The sequence below is a fragment of the Monodelphis domestica genome, chromosome 5 (genome assembly GCF_027887165.1).
Source record: "Monodelphis domestica isolate mMonDom1 chromosome 5, mMonDom1.pri, whole genome shotgun sequence".
Classification (NCBI taxonomy): domain Eukaryota; kingdom Metazoa; phylum Chordata; class Mammalia; order Didelphimorphia; family Didelphidae; genus Monodelphis; species Monodelphis domestica.
This window is the reverse complement of record NC_077231.1, coordinates 277,340,786-277,359,219: the sequence shown is the minus strand read 5'-3', so window position 1 is coordinate 277,359,219 and position 18,434 is coordinate 277,340,786. Positions and strand designations below refer to the sequence as shown.

At 37.3% G+C, this 18,434-nt stretch overlaps 1 protein-coding gene across 12 annotated transcripts in view; it reads left to right on the top strand.

The window, feature by feature from the left end:
* The window catches only part of TMBIM7P (protein lifeguard 2), an 83,799-nt gene that overhangs the window by 27,162 nt on the left and 38,203 nt on the right, over positions 1-18,434 (top strand). For 7 of the 12 annotated variants that reach the window (XR_008912454.1, XR_008912455.1, XR_008912457.1 and 4 more), the window contains exons 1-3: positions 188-421; positions 8,637-8,749; positions 17,256-17,334. Coding sequence is in view for 8 of the 12 variants with exons in the window: in XM_056800207.1 (XP_056656185.1) it covers positions 8,641-8,749; positions 17,256-17,334 (188 nt within the window). In the remaining 4 variants the exon portion in view is untranslated. The other 5 variants (XM_056800201.1, XM_056800202.1, XM_056800205.1 and 2 more) reach the window with 5 other exon arrangements.

Here is an 18,434-nt window from a genome sequence, read left to right as displayed (position 1 = left end):
TGCCTGGCCACGCCTTCGGGCTGGGCAGCGGGGGCGGGGCTGGGGAAGGGCCGAGGAAGGGGAGCCCAGGCCCGGGTGCCCGAGCATCCCCTCTCGGCCGGGCCGGTTACCTGTTAGCACCTTGGACAGGGCTTCCGCCTGGATGGGCCGCGAGGGCAGTGCCAGCCCCTCTTCTAGGTATGAGGAATGAATGAATGAATGGAAAGCCTACATCTCTAACAGGTCCCAGGACGCGGCTGACTTCAACTTCCTGCCCCCGAGACCACCACCAAGTCCTTGAGCTTCCCTGAACCTCAGTTTCTTTCTCCATTCAAGGAAGGGGTTGAACCAGATGGACTCTAAAGTGTCTTCCAGCTATGCGTGAATGAGGGAGCACTTACTGTTACTATTTTCTATTCCAGTGATCTCTATAAAACAATCAGTGAGTCAATGAAAGTTTTTATTAAGCATCTTCTACTTCCCAGCACTAAGGATAGAAATACCACAAATCAAACAATCTCTTCCTCACAGAGAGAAAATAAGGACATGGGTAATTTTTCCGAATATGAAATAAATACAATGTAGTTTGAGAGGGAGGGCTCAGGAAGTCAGATGGGGAGCTCAGGAAAGTTTCCATGTAGAAATTGGTGCTTACGGTGTATCTTTTTTTTTTAACCTTACTTAACATTGTAGAATCAGTGATTGGTTCCAAAGCAAAAGAGTGGTAAAGGCTAGTCAATAGAGGTTAAGAGACTTGCTCCAGGCCACATTTAAATCCAGATTGCCCATCTCCAGGCTTGGCTCTCTATCCACTGAGCCACCTAGATGCTCATTTATGGTGCATCTCGAACATTTTCTTAAAGTAGATGTGAAGAAGGAATCCATTCCAGGAATGGAGGACATCCAATGCAAAGCATGGGAAATGAGAGGTCATGCATAAGGAACAGATTAGGTGGAGCACAGAAGAGGGTTTAATGACTAATGAGGCTGGAAAATAGTAGAATGAAACAAAGTTGTCAAGGAGAACCAGTAAAGAAAGATGTCAAAAATGGTGTCGAAAAGCCAGTTATATGTCTCAGTTTCTGCATTAAGGAGGAGAAGGTGATCAGCTGTGTCAAAGCACTAGAGAAATGAAGGATGAGGTCTTAGAAAAGCCTATTAGATTTGGCTATCTAAAGGTCATTGATAACTTTGGATAGAGCAGTTCCAGTGAAGTGATGAGGCCAGAAGCCAGATTGCAAGAGGTTCAGGAGTGAATGAAAGAATGAAATGGAGGTAGAGAGTAGAAAGGTTTTTCAAAAAGTTTGTCAGAGAAAGGAGGGGAGAAATATAGGCTAATAAGCCCAAGGTTAAGGTATAGTCCAATGATAGTTGTTTTTTTTTAAGTAGGTGAGAGACTTGGGCATATTGAAGGCAGTAGGAGAAGAATTAGTAGACAGGGAGAGGTTGAAGGGGGAGGCACAATTGAGATTGTAACCTGCTGGAGAATAGATAAGGAATGGGATAAGTACATATATAGAGGAGTTGGTCTTGGCAAAGACAATACTACCACATCAGAGTGAAGATGTTGTCAAGGGGTTTTGTGATAAAGAGAAAGGAAGGAGACTCATGTTGACTGGCCTCTTTTCTCAGTAAAGAAAAAGGGGAGCTCCACATCTGAGAGAGAGGAGGGATAATTTAGGTGTGGGAGATTTGAGAGAGAGAAAGTTTGGAAAAACTTGTGGATAATGAGCTAAGAAATCAATTAGGGAAGAATAAAATAGTTTCCTTCTTGCATTTAGGATCCAGATGAAGTTGAATAACATGAGTTTATAAGATGAGGAAACTGAGGCCCAGAAATGGGTATAGGCTTTTATAAGGTTCCTGGAGTACTCATTTCACTCTTAGTTTATGCTTCTGAACAAATTTTGTGTAGGTTCAATTTATAAGAGAACAATAGGTGAATCATATACAGGATTCCCAAGGCTGCTATCTTGAATGTATCATCATTTGTACTCCAGCTATCCTTAACAAGAATTTAATGCAGAGCTTCCATGTAGAGGTGGGTAGGAGTGTTGCTTTAGCAATTCCTTGTCTTCTTTTTGACTTTAATTTCTCTTGTATGGGTAAGTAGAGACTATTATAGAAGTACCATTCAGTCATCTTCATCTCACTTTATGATAACTCTACTCACCAGTTACTTAGGAGTTTTTCAGACTGGAGAAAGTCAGGCAGAGTATATCAAAGGTGAGAGGTAAAGCAGGAAATTGTTCTAGATCAGGAATTCTTAACTTGGGATCCTTGAATTTCTTTTAAAAATTTTTTATAATTGTATTCTAATATATTTGATTTCCTTTGTAATCTCATAGATTTTATACATTATAAAATATTGTTCCTGGGAGGGTTCCATCGGCTTCACCAGATTGCCTAAAGTGTCCACAATACAAAAAGATTCTCCTTCAAGAGCCACTTCAAATTGAACCTCCTTGTATAAGTAACACTGAATGTGCTTTTTGGATCTTTAAAACATACTCTATTTCACTTTCTTTCTTTTTTTTGAGATCTCCACAAAATGACTAATGTGAAAAAATGTTTCACATGATTACAAATATGTAAAATATTTATCAGATCACATTACCATTTTAGAAAATGAGGAGAGGTGGCAAGAATTGAGGGAGGATAGGATGGAAAGGAGGAATTTTTAACTGAAAATTTAAAAATGTTAAAATTATTTTTATACATAGTTGGGAGAAAAATATTTTTTTAATCCTTGATTTAGAATAATATTGTAAGCTCCTTGAGGGTAGGAATTGCCTTTTGCCTCTTTTTATATCCCCAGTGCTTAGCTTAGTGCCTGGTACACACTAGGTATGTAATGTTCACTAATTAGTGATTGATAGGCCACAAGGTCCAAGCCAAAGCCAGTTCAAGGACTGTTAAGCAGAATATAAGTGACTTGTCATTCCAAATGCTGTCTGTGCTCCAGTCCCAGTAGATTGTCAGAATAATTCTCTTCCATAAAAAAAATCTATCTGGAGCAGCAAGATGGTTCAGTGGATGGAGCATCAGGCCTGAAGACAAGAGGTCTTGGGTCCAAATGTGACCTCAGGCATTTCCTAGCTATGTGACACCGGGCAAGTCACTTAACCCCAATTTCCTAGCCCTTACTCCTCTTCTAATACTTAGTATTGATTCTAAGACTGAAGGTAAGAGTTTAAAAGAAATTCTTTCTGCTCATGACTTCATCAAGAACAGGTCATCACAGACTAACTTGACTTCCTATTTTTGACAAGGATGTGACTAGTAGATCAGAGGGATGCTGTAGATATAGTTTACCCAAAACTCTCATTTTCTTGTGGGCAAAATGGAGAGATGTGAATTATTACAATAGTATGTAGAGTGGGGCATGGCAATACCCTGCTAGTATTCCTTACTGGTTTGAGGTCATCTGGGAAGGAAGTTTCTAGTAGAGGGCCCCAGGGATCTATTTTTGGCTCTAGGTTGTTTATTCTTCTTCTCCATAACCTGGCTAAACACAAAAATGGTGTATATATCAAACTTTCAAATGACCCAAAGGTGGAAATGACATAGTGAAAATTTAAAAAGGTCTTAGCCGCCTATAACAGTAGACCAACTCAAAAAATAAGGAATTTAAGAGAGCCAAGGGGCTTTGGTGTGGGCTATTCCTGAGCTCCCTCCAACTGTCTACCAACTGTCATTTCTAGAACTTTGTGGCTGAAGCTGCCATTGATTTCTCATCTCCTGAACTCTTCTTATTGGAACCAGGTTCTGTGGATGCAGGAAAAAGCCAGCCACTTTTGTGATTAAGGCATGAGCTCCCCGTGGTTTCACTCAATACTACTGAATTCAGCTACTTTTCTATTGGACTAAATTGAAAGAAAATTGTTTCTGGTTATTTCTAGGCAAACACAAATCCTTTAGATTGTTAATTGAGTGTTGTTTATTGTTATTTTGAGTGTATAGCATGCCTCCTAGCTTTTGCAAAATAGATGTTTTTGCTCCCCACAAAACTGAAAGGAAAAAAGACTACCTTGGGGCCTCAACCTATGCTTGAGCATAATAATAAAACCTGTTTTCTTTTAACCTATAATTTCTGCATTGTAAATATGTATCTGGCAATAGTAACCCCACTACACAAATTCAAAGAGGAGATATTTCCACCATAACAGTAGGAGGGATACAGATTATAAGGGACTTTAAAAATAAACAGAGGATTTTATTTTTGATAAGTAAATTTGGTAGTAACAGGGAGGTACTGAAGCTTATTGAATGAGGGAGAGGGGAAATGACCTGAGTCAGTAAATAAACATTTACTAAGAATCTACTGTGTGCCAGGCACTGGGCTAAACTTTGTGGATACCTGCCTTCAAGGAGCTTACAATCTAATGGAAGAGATAACAAACACTTAAAGAGGTACAGATAAGCTCTACTGAAGATAGATAGGAGATAAGAGAAGAAAAGCACTACCAGAATTAAGAGAAATTCAGACGGGGTTCCTGTATAAGGTGGGATTTTAGTTGTGACTTAGAGGAAGCCCAGGACATCAGTAGGTGAGGATGAAACAGGCATGGCAGACAGCCAGAGAGAATGCCCAGAGCTGAAAGATGGAGTATCTTGTTCATGGAACAATCAAAAAGCCAGTTTCACTGGTTAGAAGAATATGTGATGGGGGAGTAAGGTGTAAGAAGACTGGAGCGTTATAAAGGACTTTGAATGCCAAAAAGAACATTTTGTATTTGATCCTGGAGGCTAAAGGAAGCCACTGGAGTTTTATCTAGTAGGGAGGTGACATGACCCTACCTGCAGGTTAGAAAAATCACTTTGATGTCTGAATAAAGGATGGATCAAAGTGGGGAGAGCCTGGAGGCAGACATACCTGACTGGCAGACTGTTGCAATAATGGAGGCAAAAGTGATGAGAGCCTGCATGATGGTGGTAGCTTGCCAGAGGTGAGAAGGTGGTATAATTGAGAGATGTTACATGGGTGAGATGGATAGGCCTTGGCAATAGCTTAGACATGAGGGAATGAGAGAGTGAGGAATTCAGGATGACTCTGGTTGTGAACCTAAGGAACTGGGAACACGGTGTTACCCTTTATAGTCACAGGGAAGGTAGGAGAGGAGGTTTAGGGGGAAAGATAACATGAATTTTGTTTTGGATGTATTAAATTTAAGATGTTTTCTGGACATCCATTGTGAGATGTGTGAAAGGTATTTGGGGGTACAAGATTAGAGGACAACAGAGAGGTTAGGGTAGGAGAGGTAGATCTGAAAATCATAGATTTGAGGCTTGTGTTGCAACACAAGAGTCAACACTTAAAGAGTCTTCATTAAAGATCCATTTTTTTTCTCTTTGTATGATTATACTTGCTGGGTAGGTAGACTGAGTAATGACTTGGCAAGTCACTTAATTTCTTTTGGTTCAGATTCCTTACCTATAAAATGGGGATAATAATAGCATCTACCTCCATGGTTGTTAGGATAAAATGAGAGAATAATTATCAAGCCCTTAGTACAGTTTGGCACATAGTAAATACTATGTAAATATTAGCTATTATTATTGTTACTTTGTCCTCACATTCTAAAAGAGATGGGTAATTTTCTTCTTTTTTTAACCTTTACCTTCTGTGTTAGAATTAATACTGTGTATTGATTCTAAGGTACAAGAGTGGTAAAGGGCTGGGCAATGGGGATTAAATGACTTACCCAGAGTCACATAGCTAGGAAGTGTCTGAGGTCAGATTTGAACCCAGGACTTCCTCTCTCTAGGCCTGGCTCTTTATCCGTTGAGCCACCTACCTGCCCCCTGGGAAGTTTTCTTTTATATTTTCTTGAAATACGTATGAAGTCTAGGTCCTTTTTTGTTCTTGGCTCTCAGATAGCTTAGGGATTCTCAAATTCTCTCTCCTTGATTTGTTTTTCAGGTCAGTTGTTTTTCCCTATGAGATATTTCATATATTCTTTTATTTTTCCAGACTTTTGACTTTGATGTCTCATGGAGTAATTAACTTGCAGTTGACCAGTTGTAACTTTCAAGTAGTTATTTACTTTAATAAGGTTTTATATCTCTATCACCAAGTCATTAATTCTCTTTTTATAGCTTTCTGCAATAGCTCTCATCTAGTTTTAAAAATCTTTTCTGCTCTTTAAAAACAAAACAAAACGCTTTACCTCTTCTGGGAATTCTCATTGGGCCTGGATCTGGTAAACATTTTTCTTCGAGTATTTGCTTGTAGATGTTTTCAAGTCATTTTCTTATTTTGTGTTTATGTCTTGAACTTTCCTGGCACCATCGTTGCTCTTTATGATCAGGTTCTTGTTTGTTTTTTCATTCTCTTCCAGCTAGCTTTTTGACTTTGGACATTATGTTAGTGCTAAGATCTGATCAAATTTGGGGAGGATGTCCAGCCCTGTATTCTGCCAGTTTACATCCTTTCATTCCATCTATACCTCATTCTGAAGGCCTGCAAATTTTCCATGTTTCCAAAGTGGTGTGATTTGAGGATCTGTTCACTTGGTCTGAGCTATGTGAGTTCCTGACCAGGTTTGGCTCAGTCGGCTTATGCATGGTTGAGTGTCAATAGACTCTTACTGGACTCACTGTTGGCTTGGTAGAGGTTTTGCAGGATCATAGTGCTGACTTCCCTTTGGTCTGGACCTACTGTCCTGGTTATTCCACATATATATATATGTACTGAGTCTGTGATCTAGAGCTGGGTAATGGGTGACAGCTGCTGGATGATACCTGTTCCTATACCCAGTGCTAGATCAAGGATCCTTTGAGATCTCTTTCTGCCATGGTGCTTTGTCTCAGCCCTGCTCTTCTTTCTCTTCTTGGGCTCCAGGATGCTCTCCACAGCTGCCTCCATCTATACCACTACATAGTCCTCATTGCCCCTTGTCCACAGACCTCTCTGTCATTCTCCCTAAGCTGCCTTACACTGGAAAAATGACTCACTTCAACTTTCTCCCAGCCTTCCTGAGCAGAATTCATACTACTGTATTTTGTGGGTCTCTGTGGTGGGGGTATGTCAGGCAAGTTATGAAATATGCTTCCTCCACTCTGCCACCTTGACTCCTACCAGCATGTTTTGGGTAGGCTAAGGAGCCCATTTCAGAATGATTTTTTTAAATGTATAAAATACATAAGATTAAAAAGGAAACCAATTATGTTGAAATAGTTATCAAAATGTTAAAACAACAAAGTAAATTCTTGAGCACCAAGTTAAGACCCCCTCCCCATTTTAGAGAGTTTTCTGGAACACTGTGTTGTCCAGTCACACAACCATTGTCCTCCTGGCACTAATATCAGGACATTCTCTATTCTATCACCCTGGTTCTCTGTGTTCTAGAGCCAGGTAGCCTTGGTAGAGAAAGTTCCTCCCAGAGATGCCATTCTTAATAAGTTTTCTAATTAAATCACAAGTCTGGCTAAAAAAAAAATTCCTTAGGTTTTTTTATGCTCATCTACAAACATAAATTGATAATGACTGGAGGGTCCTCAATGAAGATCACACTCATGAGATTACAGATACATCCAATTATCTAAGTATGTTTGGCAACAACACAGAATGGATTGGTCCTTACTTTCAAACAAAGTTTTATGTCTTTATCAGGAATGTTAAGGCCCTCTATGATGTTTCTATCTTGTTTGTTCATAATTATTTGCATTTTGTCTCTCCAGTTCTATTGGAGTTCTTTGAAGGCACAGTCTGTCTTTTGACTTTATTTGTAATTTCAATGCTTAGCACAGTGCCTGGTGCAAAGCAGGTGTTTAATAAATGTTTATTGATTGAGTTAGAGAGGCAACATGGTCTGATAGAAAGAATGGAGTCAGGAATATCTGGTTTCAAATCTCCCTCTGATAGTTTTTATCTGCATGACCATGGCATAATTATAGGAACCTCTGATAGGACTAGAATGGACCTTATGAGGGTCTACTCCCCTCCTTTTACAGAAAAGGAAATGGAGATCCCGGGAAGTTAAGTGACTTGCCCAAGGTGATATAGGTAAGTATTAGAGGCAGGACTGAAGCCTCAGTGGTACAGGGGATAAAATAATGCATGGATAAAATAATGAGGAATCAGGATGCCTCAGACACAGTCTGACCATAGCAAGTCCCATAACTTCCTTTTCTTTACAATGAGGATAATGACAGCTCCTTCCTCTCAGGGTTGGTGCATGGACAAAACAAAATAACAAGTAAAGCACTTTGTAAACCTTCAAGCATGATATCAATGCTATTGTTACTGTTATCAAGTCTTTCCACTCTAGCCCCTCTGTTCTTTCTACTATCCCAAGCCGTGCCTGACATAATTCCATAGGCCTGATTTATTGAGTCATCCCCTACGTGAGTTCAGCACTAGTGGAGGGAGGTCCCACAGTAGTAGCTTCCTAAACAGCAAAAAAATCACAGACTTTTGGTGACTAAGACTGTGACTGTCCCCTAATTACATGAGCCCTGCTTTCAAGGGATCATTGGCCCCTTCTGTAGATCTGTGCTCTTAGAGCACCTTCTGTGTGGAAAGCCCAGCAGTAGCGCATGAGACAGTGGTTAAGGGCACCTAGATCTAAAAACAGTGAGAGAATATATTAAGATTGGAAACTGTGAAAATTGTATAGGCACTGTCAACAATTCTTATTTAATGCTCAATTAAGGTGAATGGCGTACCAACCTCCTCATTATGTGGTCCAGGTATCAGACAGCGCTGATGAATTAAAAACAAATGCGGACATCATTAATCCATTTGATGACGTGACCATCCGTAGAGGTAAGAGAAAAATTAACCTTAGATAAAAGTTGCCATGTTGACACAGAAAAATGCATATTACTTTGATAGCATAAAATTTAAAGATTTTATACAGGTGAATCTAATACAGTAAAAGATTTTATTTATTTATTTTAAAATATTTTCCCATGGTTACATGATTCATGTTCTCTCCCTCCTTCCTCTCCTCCCCCCTCCCAGAGTTGACAAGCAATACAGTAAAAATTAAAAGTGAAAAAAAAACCACTGGGGGAAAATCTTTGTAACAAATTCCTTTAGTAAGACTTTCCAAGGCATATAAAGAATCGATTAAAATTTGTAAGACTAAGAACCATGTTCCAGATCATAAATAGTCAAAAGATAAAAGCAAGCAATTTTCAGAGCAAGAAATCTAAACCATTAATAGCCATAGGAAAAAAGATCCAAAACACTAATGATTAGAGAAATGTAAAATTAAAGTAACTTGGAAGTTCTATCACACTTATCAGAATGGCAAAAATGGAAAATGTTAGACATTGGAGGGGCTGGAGAAAGCTGCAATACTACCGCCCTGCTGATGGAAGTATGAAGCCATTCTGGGGAACCATTTGGAACCATGCCCAGAAAGTTTCCAAACTCTGTATATCCTGTGACCCAGCAGTACCACCATTAGGCCTATGTTCTCAAAGAAATCAAAGAAAGATGAAAAAAGATCTTTATGTATAAAGATATCCAAAGCATCTCTTTTCATGGTATACTCAAATTGGAAATTGAGAATATATCCTCTTATTCAGGTATAGCTAAGCAAATTGTGGTGTCAGAATGTATTATGGTAATATTTTAATGAAATGAAATTATGAAATGGCCAATTTCAGAGGAAAATGAAAAGACCCCTGTGAAGCAAGCAGTGAATAGAATTGCAAACTGAGAAAACAATTTATACAATGATAAGATTATAGAGAAAAATAGCTTTGAAAGATTTTAGAACTCTGATGAATGCAATGATTAACCATGAGTCCAAAAGACTGAAAATGAAACATACCACTTACTTCTTGCCAGAGAAGTGAGTAATTTCTTTGTAGAAAAATACACATATTTTGGGGCATGGCCAATGTGGGAATTTGTTTTTCTAGACTATGCAGCTATGTATTAAAGGATTGATTTTTGTTTGGGGAGTGTTGTATTTTTCTCAACAGGGAGAAAGTGGGAAGGACAGATTAATTTAAAAATTACTTGAAAAATTAAAAAAATAAACTTTAAAAAAAAAAGAAAATATTGCTTGGAAAGCCTTGTTTTGGTGTCTTCCTCCCCTCCCTTATCTAATCTAAGACTCTGCCCAAGGAAATAATATTCCATTCATGAGTATTTTCTTTATCATTGATGCTGTTGTCTTCCATTAACCTCTCTTGACCCCCTAGTCCTCATCACCATCCCCATAAGAAAAAAGCCTTGCAGAAAATTCCATGGAAAAAGTTAGAAGTAGTGAGAAGTTATGGGGTTTACTTATAATCCTCTGTTTTCTTCTATCTCTCAGACATGAATAAAGCTCAAAGAAAAACTTTTCATACCTCTGGTTATGGGTTAGAGAGAGAGGGGGAGAAAGGGAGAGGGAGAAAGATTTGAAATCTCTTAGATTGTAAAGAAGAAACCCACCTTTCTCATCATTACCAGCAACAATTGCTGACAAACTGCCTCCAGTTAGCAGATAGACACAAACACCCTGGGAGTGCCACAGTACCTCCCTCTAGACCATCAGGCCTGCTACCAGCTCAGTCCTCATAAATGTCATCTATTGAAGGCAGCTCTTGTTCAGAAGGGTCCAACCATCACCACCAACTGCCAGCCATCTTTTAGCCCTGACTATGTGGGGGGAAGCCCAGCCTAGTTTTAAGCAGCAAGGCACCCGGAGGGAAATAGACAGCATGTACTGGGCAGGTCCAGTCACCAGTACTACCTTGACCACCATCTCCTCTTAGACTGATGGAGACAACCTGGGGCTCTGAACCCTAAAGCCTTTGGAATAGCAATGCTGGCTGACTGGTGTTTGGAGCCATGGCATTAAAGAAAAGGCATTATATCCACTCTGTCACTGCATCTTGTGGCTACAAGACTTTTTCCATCTAACACCTTCCATTTGTGTTGTCTCCCCCAATACAATATGAGCTCCTTAAGAGCAGGGACAGTCTTACTTGCTTGTTTGTTTCCTAGAATTTAGCCCAGGGCTTTCCACATTCGTTTAGTAGGAAGGAAAATGTCAGAGTTGCTTCCCATTCTATAGAGTCACAGGGTCTCCACAGCATGTTTACACCAAGCCTAAAATTTTGCCACTTATGTAAGTTCCCTCTTTTCTCCTTAGTTCTCCCTTCTTCCATCAAAACTGTCTTCCATGTAACAAATAACCCATCATGTGCTTGAAAACGGATTCTTCAGAACACGTGCTTCTCCAATGTGGCATAATCTCAAGTTTCATCACCATCTTGGTTGCTTTCTTCTGGACACTCTCCAGCTTATCAATATTTTTCTCCCACTAAAATGGAGCCCCCAGAATTGAACTCAGGATTCCATATGTAATCTGACTAGGGAAGAGTAGTGGAGATTTAAATCAATAATAAATGAAGATTATAAGACCATTTTTCATATGTGTTCTAGAGGTACACACTTTTGGGGGATATGGATTTGTTTAATTTTACCTGTTAGATATAAACTGGCTAATGGCCCTTGAAGACCTCTGGTGCTGATGTTCTGTGAATGGATTTTGAGTACGGTGTGACTCTCACTGTCCTACAAGTGAATGTGGTGCCTCTCGAAATAGAGTCTACAATATTATTTTTTTAAAAGTTTTATTGACATCCATGTCATTCAGTGTACATTTATTAAGCACCATGTTTAGTATTTAGTATATGAAACCAAAGTGAAGCAGATCTTCTTCCAGGGGAAATGAGCCTCTGATATTTTACTAATGAAGTTGAATTTTTGAACCCAAGTGGAAGACTTTACATTTATCTCTGCCTGTATCTATCCCAAAGAAGGAAACATGGAGGATTAAAATTCGTTGATGTCTATCTAGTCCTGACCATGTATTTCAACCAGACTATTATGAAGATGGGATTAACTCTCCCCTGCCCATTTTTAGATTTAATCACCAGAAGTGTATACCCCACTTACACTTGAGTGGGGAGGTCTGTGACCCACATGTGCAATAGTGGGTGGCAAATCATAATCGACTGACTGCCCCTTGGGCAGTCCTAAGCAAAGCATTAGCTGTAATTGGTACACATAAAATGGAAGGAAGTCACAGGAAGTGACAAAAAGAAATGGTCTTTAAAAGTGCCAAGAACTTCCTGTGAAGATGTCTTTCACCTTGAACTTGATCTTGGAGGAGCTCTGGCTGAGGACCTTGGACTGCTTCTATTTTCTCTTAGAATCACCACGAGGGTGAGTGAAAAAGTCTGACTCCTTTCCCTGGCTTTCTTGGAGGTACTAGCCTCTAGAGGGGCCCCTCATCTGAGAGGAGGCCTCTTAGCTAAAACCTTTATTAATTGACCCTTAGGCCCTCTGGCTGGGGCTTCTGAAGCCCTGCTAGAGGAAAGCCAGGACTTGAGCAATATTCTAGCTCGTTAAGCTAGATTTCTTAATCTGCCCTCTTTCTCATTTCTCTACTTTCACACTTTCCCTCTATTTTATAAATAAATTGCTAAAAAATTCATTTGGAATTGATTAAATTCCCGGTGACCCTATTCTTAAATAATCTAGTCCAATCTTTTATATTAACCCCTTACAATCTGGTGCTTACACTATGAAAAGATGACCTTAATGAAATATTACTTAAAACTATTATATACATTGAGGGCAGCTAAGTGGCTCAGTGGAATGAGAGCTCGTTCTAGAGATGGAAAGTCCTGGGTTCAAATGTGGCCCCGAATACTTTCTGGCTTTGTGACTCTGGGCAAGTCATTTAACCTCCATTGCCTAGCCCTTACCACTTTTGTGCCTTGGAATCAATACACAGTATTGATTTTAAAATGAAAGGTAAGAGTTATTTGAAAAAAAACAACAAACAAAGTATATATGTTCTTTTTTCTCTGCTGTCATTTTCATCAAGCAATCTTCTAAATTCCTAATTAGATCCATGTGTCAGAAATCCAGTGCAGATAGATACCTTGTGTCAGTTGTTCTCAGGATAAATATAACCAATTGTTAATCAGTTATTCTGGTTTTCAAATTAGTCATCTCTCAGTTCAATTCTCAGGAGCAAATACTGGACCACAATATTCTTTTCACTTTTTTCCTATGTAAGGAAGAAAAAAAAGACTTTCCAGCATAATCTTTTAGGGCTTGATAAGCTTCTTAGGTAAAAAATAAGCTGCACAAAGAGAGACTACCTTCATTATTTTAGGCCATGAAAATATTATTTTGTATAATTTTATCTGTTAGATATAAACTATCTGATTCTACTCATTTTTTTCCAGGTGTCAAAAATTTCCCAGGTGAAATTCAACTTTATTTTACACTTTCTTTGGAAACAACTAGCTAGATTTTCCACCTGCTATACCAGTAACAAATAACACAGAAACTGGCAGCTTTTAACCATGGCATTTGAACAATTAAAATACTTCCCTCAAATTGCACTGACTAGTTTCATTATCCCATAGGAACTATATCTCTCTCATTTATATTATCTTCTTTGAAATGATCTCACATATGACATAGAAATTTGGTAATTATGATTTTTGTTTTTAAAAGGAAGTTATTTCTCTTATGCAAATATTTTTACATAGTATCCAGTGCTATCTTAGTTCTGAGCATCAGGTCCAAATTTAGTCTTCAAAGTTTTTTGACAACCCATATTAAAATTTCATTATTTCCCAGCAAAGTTAAACTTTTGTGTCCTGGTAGTATAAAGATAATGCACATATACATCAATAATTAAGCACAGACTCTTCAAACTGTCAAAATGCAAAGGCTAGAAGAGTTTACCTCTTGATAGGGTAAGCTTTATATCCACATGTCATTTTCTATCAGATATTTCTATCACATGAAAACTGATTCCTAACAATGTAATCCATAGAATCAGACCATGTTTCTCAAACACTAGACCTATTTAGATTGTTTTTATGTTATTGTAGCATAGAAGAAAGATAGTTGGACTTGGACTCAAGTGAGATGACTTCTCTAATCAGTAAGGAAAGTACTGATACTTAAACTGCTGATTTCTCATTGATATTGTGTAGAAAACATTCTAAAAACATTCAGACTGTATAAGTGGATTAATACTATAGTTGGGTTAAATGCTTTTATACATATGATACTCTTCAGAATCTATTGGTAGACACTTCAAGTTCTTTATTAGATGTCACTTTTACACAGGAAATCCTAAAAGTCTGAGACTTAGACTTTTGAGGCACTCTGTATTTCTTTTAAGTTAAGCAGATTTTTTTCAATGCACAAAAATTTATTCCCTATGTAGTCCCCTTCTTAAATTTCTTTCTTCCTCAAAAAACCCAAACCCTTGCCAACAAATATGCATGGTTGAACAAAATAAAATTCCCCCATTGGCCATGACCAAAAAATACATGTTTCATTCTCTATCTGAGTTACATCAGCTTTCTGACAGTTTCTGACAATTTCATCATTGGTCCTTTGAAATCATGACTAGTCATTATGATCAGAGTTCCCAGAGTTCTCTAGTCTTTCAAAGTTGTTTATCTTTACAATGCAATTATTATTGTATAAATTGTTCTCCTGGTTCTACTTGCCCTAGTCTTCATTGTGTGATACCAGACTTGACCAAGTTTCTATGAAAACTCATGTTTTTTTATAGCACAATAATATTTCCATCATATTTATATACTATCATTTGTTCAGCTATTCTCTAATTGATGGGCACCTTCTTAGTTTCCAGTTTTTTGCCAACATGAAAAGAGTTGCTATCAATATTTTATATTTAATGTTTCATAAAAATCCTTTTCTTCTTTCTTTGATTTCTAGTAGTATTGCTGGATCAAAGGGTATGCCTAATTTAGTGACTTTTGGGGGAATAGTTTTAAATTGCTTTCCTGAATGGCTGAACTAATCTATAGCTCTACTAACTTTGTATTAATGTGCTTATTTTCCTGCAGAACCTACAATATTTCTCTTTTTTTAAACTTTTCCCCTATTTTACTTTGTATTTATTATATCACTTTTATATTTATGTACATATTCTGTATTGTTAAATAATGTAAATATATTACTTTTATTCCCTTACTAATAAAATTGAAGAGTTATACTTCTGTAGTTTTTTATTTACCGACTTGAAAGAAGTGGCTATGTCTATCAATTTTAACATGCAAATATAGAATGTTCATATTACTTTAATGGTCAACAGCCATATGGAAGAATACTTTTATTTGTCCCCATCCCTTCTATATTATGATCATTTAGATTTTGAGAATGTCCTTTTTTATAAATAGAAACGAAAGATGTCTCTATGCAAATTTTCACATATTCAGTAATATCAACTTGGTCCCAGAGTGTGCAGAATATTTTAATAGATATTGTCAAGAAATAGAAGAAACTTAACCCTCAAAAAACTCATGATCTGGTTAAGGAATTTAAAATACATGTAGGAAAAAAGTTAGCATTTGCAGAACATCATATTAACTAGTAAAAGTCAATATACAAACAAAACACCTAAATACTGTGTGTTTCCTTTCATTCTCTCAGTCCACAGAAATATTCAGGGCCCCATGGCATTGCCAAAATTATCTAGCTATTTAAGCAATAAAAACTTTTACACTCCCCAGATCATCTATGATTATTTGAATAAGACAAGCACTATCCTCTTATAAAATTAAAACGTTTTTTAATGTGTCTAGTCTAGTTTAGTTTCAAGCCTAGAAAACTGAAACACTATTTTGAGTTTATCATGTATGAATCAGCAAATGATTCTCTGCAGGAAGGCACCAAAACTTCTTAATCATTAGCTGACTTGTGAGCTTTTGCATAACAAATGCTTTTCAAAAGAGTTTTCCTGCAAAAAATCTTTTAGTAAGTATTTTTATCAAACAACCACTGAAATTTGATAGGAATTCCTGGCCAACAGTAGCACTCAAAGAGTTGACTAATCATGAAAATATTTAGAAAAATAATTGGTAGTTCTAATCACTCACAAATGGAAAGGGGAAGCTTCTGTTTCTTTGGTTTCAAGGGCAGAGATTACAGAGCCCTTTTGATTTCCATCTACAGTGAAGACATATAAAATGGAGAAGCAAGGATGACTGAACCAAAGGTACATAATGACAAAGTGATAAAACAGGGTAGAATTGGTTTCTCCTAAATCTAACCTTGCAGTCACATACTAGAAATGACACTAAAACATAATAGGGCCTACCTCTCAGTGCCTGGTGCATAGTAGGTTGTTATATAAATGTTAGCTATTGTGATGATAATGATGATTAATGTATAACACTGTAATCCAAGAGATTTGTAGTCTTTTCTTGGGTGGGGGGAAACTACTCCCCTTCCTCAATAAACTGTTTATTGTATGACTTTTAGAAAGACACCATCTCTGCTAACAAGAGTGCTTGAATAAGATTACAGTACACAAGACTAGAGAAAAAGTCCTTACTGTAAAACAAATACCATAGTTTAGTTGTACTTTTAAAAAATGTTAAAACCAAGGTTAATATAATAACAGTCATTAATTTCAAACTCAGGTATCTCTCATCCTACCCTGATAATAACATAACTTAGATCCAGGAAGCAAGCATAAGATACCACTGAGCTGCTAAAACAGATGCTACAAAGTCCAGCCATGTTCACTTTGTTCACAAAGTGAGCCCCATAGACCCTCACTTGAGGATCTACTTACTCCTATTTTATACATTGTTTTAATAAGACTTTTGAATTTCCAAACTTAGATAATTAGAAGGAAGAAAAAAGCTACTAAAACTAAGTACATTCAGTACAATGGAGAAAATAGAAAATTAAAAAAGCAACCACCACAGTCATTGATGTTCATAATGTTGATTTTAGGATAGTGGTCACCTCCAGTATATTTAAAAAGGCATTTAATACCCTGTTTAGTGTAGGGTCACAGAGTACTATATCCAGAAATAGATCCTGAGGATATCATAGCATGATATTCAATATTGATAATGATTGTACGGAATCCTCAAGAGGCTAGATTTTTAAAATGCATTCTTTTGAAGAAAAAAAATAAGCATGTAATAATTTTAGAAAAGTTTCTGTGTATGAAATAGGGCAAATTATTAAATAAATGTTTTGGCATTTAAAGAGGCAAACCTTTGACTGACCAGAAAGCTTGTCTCTCTTGAATGAATTAGACCTTGAGAGTTGTGGATGGTTTGGATTTGATTGTATTTTGTTTATGTTTATTATTATGTTTATCCTATCCTTAACCTCCAGTGAATCAGAAAATAGTCTCATTTCCTAAACTTCAAAAAAAGATCATAACATTTACAAATGATTCACTCCTGGGTTTTTAATATTTAGTTACATAAAAAGTAATATTTATATTTTCCCATAGCTTTCATCGGAAAAGTATACTCCATCTTGACATTTCAGTTGGTGACAACTTTGGGATTAATCTTCTTGTTTGTTTTCTGGTAAGTTATTATTTCTATACATATTATGAATCTATCTAGCATTATTACTAACAGCTTAATGTGTTCTTTTAAAAATCATTGTTCAACATTGTAACCTTTTTCTACCTATTACCGCAGATAACACTTCTGAAATTCATAGTGGAATTTTAACACATCTTTCCTGGGTCTTAAGAAATTTTTTTCATTAGAAAACCACCTATTTAAAAGTCTGGTAATTCCATTAAAAAAACACTTTTCTGACCTAATGCTTTGAAATCTCCCTCTTTCCCCTAAACACTGTAGTGAACCCTGATTTTCTTTATCAGATTTATCCAACTCATTCTTAATTTTCAATTTGGGTCTTTTCCTCCCAGACTATCTCCCTCTGACCATTCCAGATTCCATATATATATATATATATATATATATAAAATTCAACAATCTATGAGCCAGTCCAATGATGCATCACAGTCATTGATGCTCATCATGCCGATTTTAGAGGTCATCTTTCATTCTCTTTACCTCATCTCTCCTCTCCTTTGCCTCATCTTTTATCTTCTTTGGCTCATTTTCAAGCTGGTTTATTTTGGCTTTCAAAACACTATTTTCTGTTTCCAGATGACTTATCTTAGTTTTTAAATTCTTGTCCCAGTTGTCTTCAGCCTCTCTTAGTTGTGTTTTGAATTGCATTTTGAGTTCTTCCAAAGCCTGTGTCCAATTCGCTGGGATTTCTGTTTTATTACTTGCATCCTCCTGTGTATTGTTTGTTCTTGGTTCGTTGCCTGTGCAGAAGCTGTCAATTGTAATTTCTTTCTTCGTTTTCTGTTGTTTGCTCATATTCACCCCTTCTTTTCTCCCCGTATTTGTCTGTGTTCTTGCTCCTCTCATTTTTTTTTGTTTTTGGGGCTTTCTGTCAGTCTCCCCACTTGGAGCTTTGTCAGATCTCTCAGTGCAGTCTCTGGGGGAGGAGTGTTGGAGTTTGCCCTTCCCTGTCCTCTGGAGGATTTTGATTGGATTAAAGTCCAGCAGTAAGTGTCCCAGCCTAGGCTTCCCTGAGTTCTGAAGACTTTTGATGGGATTAAGTTCAGCTGGGTTGAACTAGATGTGCTCTGAGACCAAAA